The sequence below is a fragment of the Colobus angolensis genome, unplaced genomic scaffold (assembly GCF_000951035.1).
Source record: "Colobus angolensis palliatus isolate OR3802 unplaced genomic scaffold, Cang.pa_1.0 Scaffold120, whole genome shotgun sequence".
NCBI lineage: Eukaryota > Metazoa > Chordata > Mammalia > Primates > Cercopithecidae > Colobus > Colobus angolensis.
Genome location: NW_012113142.1, coordinates 294,272 through 294,997, shown reverse-complemented (window position 1 = coordinate 294,997; position 726 = coordinate 294,272). Strand labels below are relative to the sequence as shown.

Here is a 726-nt window from a genome sequence, read left to right as displayed (position 1 = left end):
GATGGGGTTTCACCATTTTAGCCAGGCTGGTCTCGAACTCCTGACCTCAGGTGATCTGCCCACCTTGGCCTCCCAAAGTGCTGGGATTACAGGCACGAGCCACCGTGCCCAGCCTTGGCTAATATTTTCTAGAGACAGAGTTTCACCACATTGCCCAGGCTGGTCTCGAACTCCTGGGTTCAAGCCATTTGCCTGCCTCAGCCTCCCACAGTGGTGGGATTACAGGTGTGAGCCACTGTGCCCAGCCTGGGCTGCACTCTTGAGATTGCATGCTCAGCCTCCTCCCCTTAGCTCCTGTCTGGGCTTCTCTGCTGCCACTGATGACCTCTCCCTGAGAGAATATTCTGGAGGCAGGTCCTGCTTCTAACCCCACACTGTCCCCCATTCCTCAACACAGGTCTGGCATGCAGGAGGTCTCAGTGAGTGATTGTTAAATGAATGGACAAGAGGACGGATGGATGGATGGATGGATGGATGGGTGGATGGATGGATGATGGATGAATAGATATTTGATGGATAAACAAATGGGTGAATGGATGGATGAATGGATGGATGGGTGGATCATTGGATGGATAAATAAATGAATGGATGGATGGATGGGTGGATAATTGGATGGATAAATAGATGGGTGAAGGGATGAATGACTGTGTGGGTGCATGGATGGATGAATGAGTGGATGGATGGTAGATGGGTGAATAGATGGGTGGATGGATGAGTGGATGGATG

General features: G+C 51.0%; 1 protein-coding gene across 1 annotated transcript in view; it reads left to right on the top strand.

Moving 5' to 3' along the window:
- The window catches only part of LOC105503718 (uncharacterized protein C14orf178-like), a 2,494-nt gene extending 2,231 nt beyond the window's left edge, over nucleotides 1-263 (top strand). The window contains exon 3 of the mRNA XM_011930746.1: nucleotides 141-263. Coding sequence (XP_011786136.1) covers nucleotides 141-263 — 123 coding nt within the window. The remainder of the gene's footprint in view (nucleotides 1-140) is intronic.
- The last annotated feature ends 463 nt before the right edge of the window (nucleotides 264-726 follow it).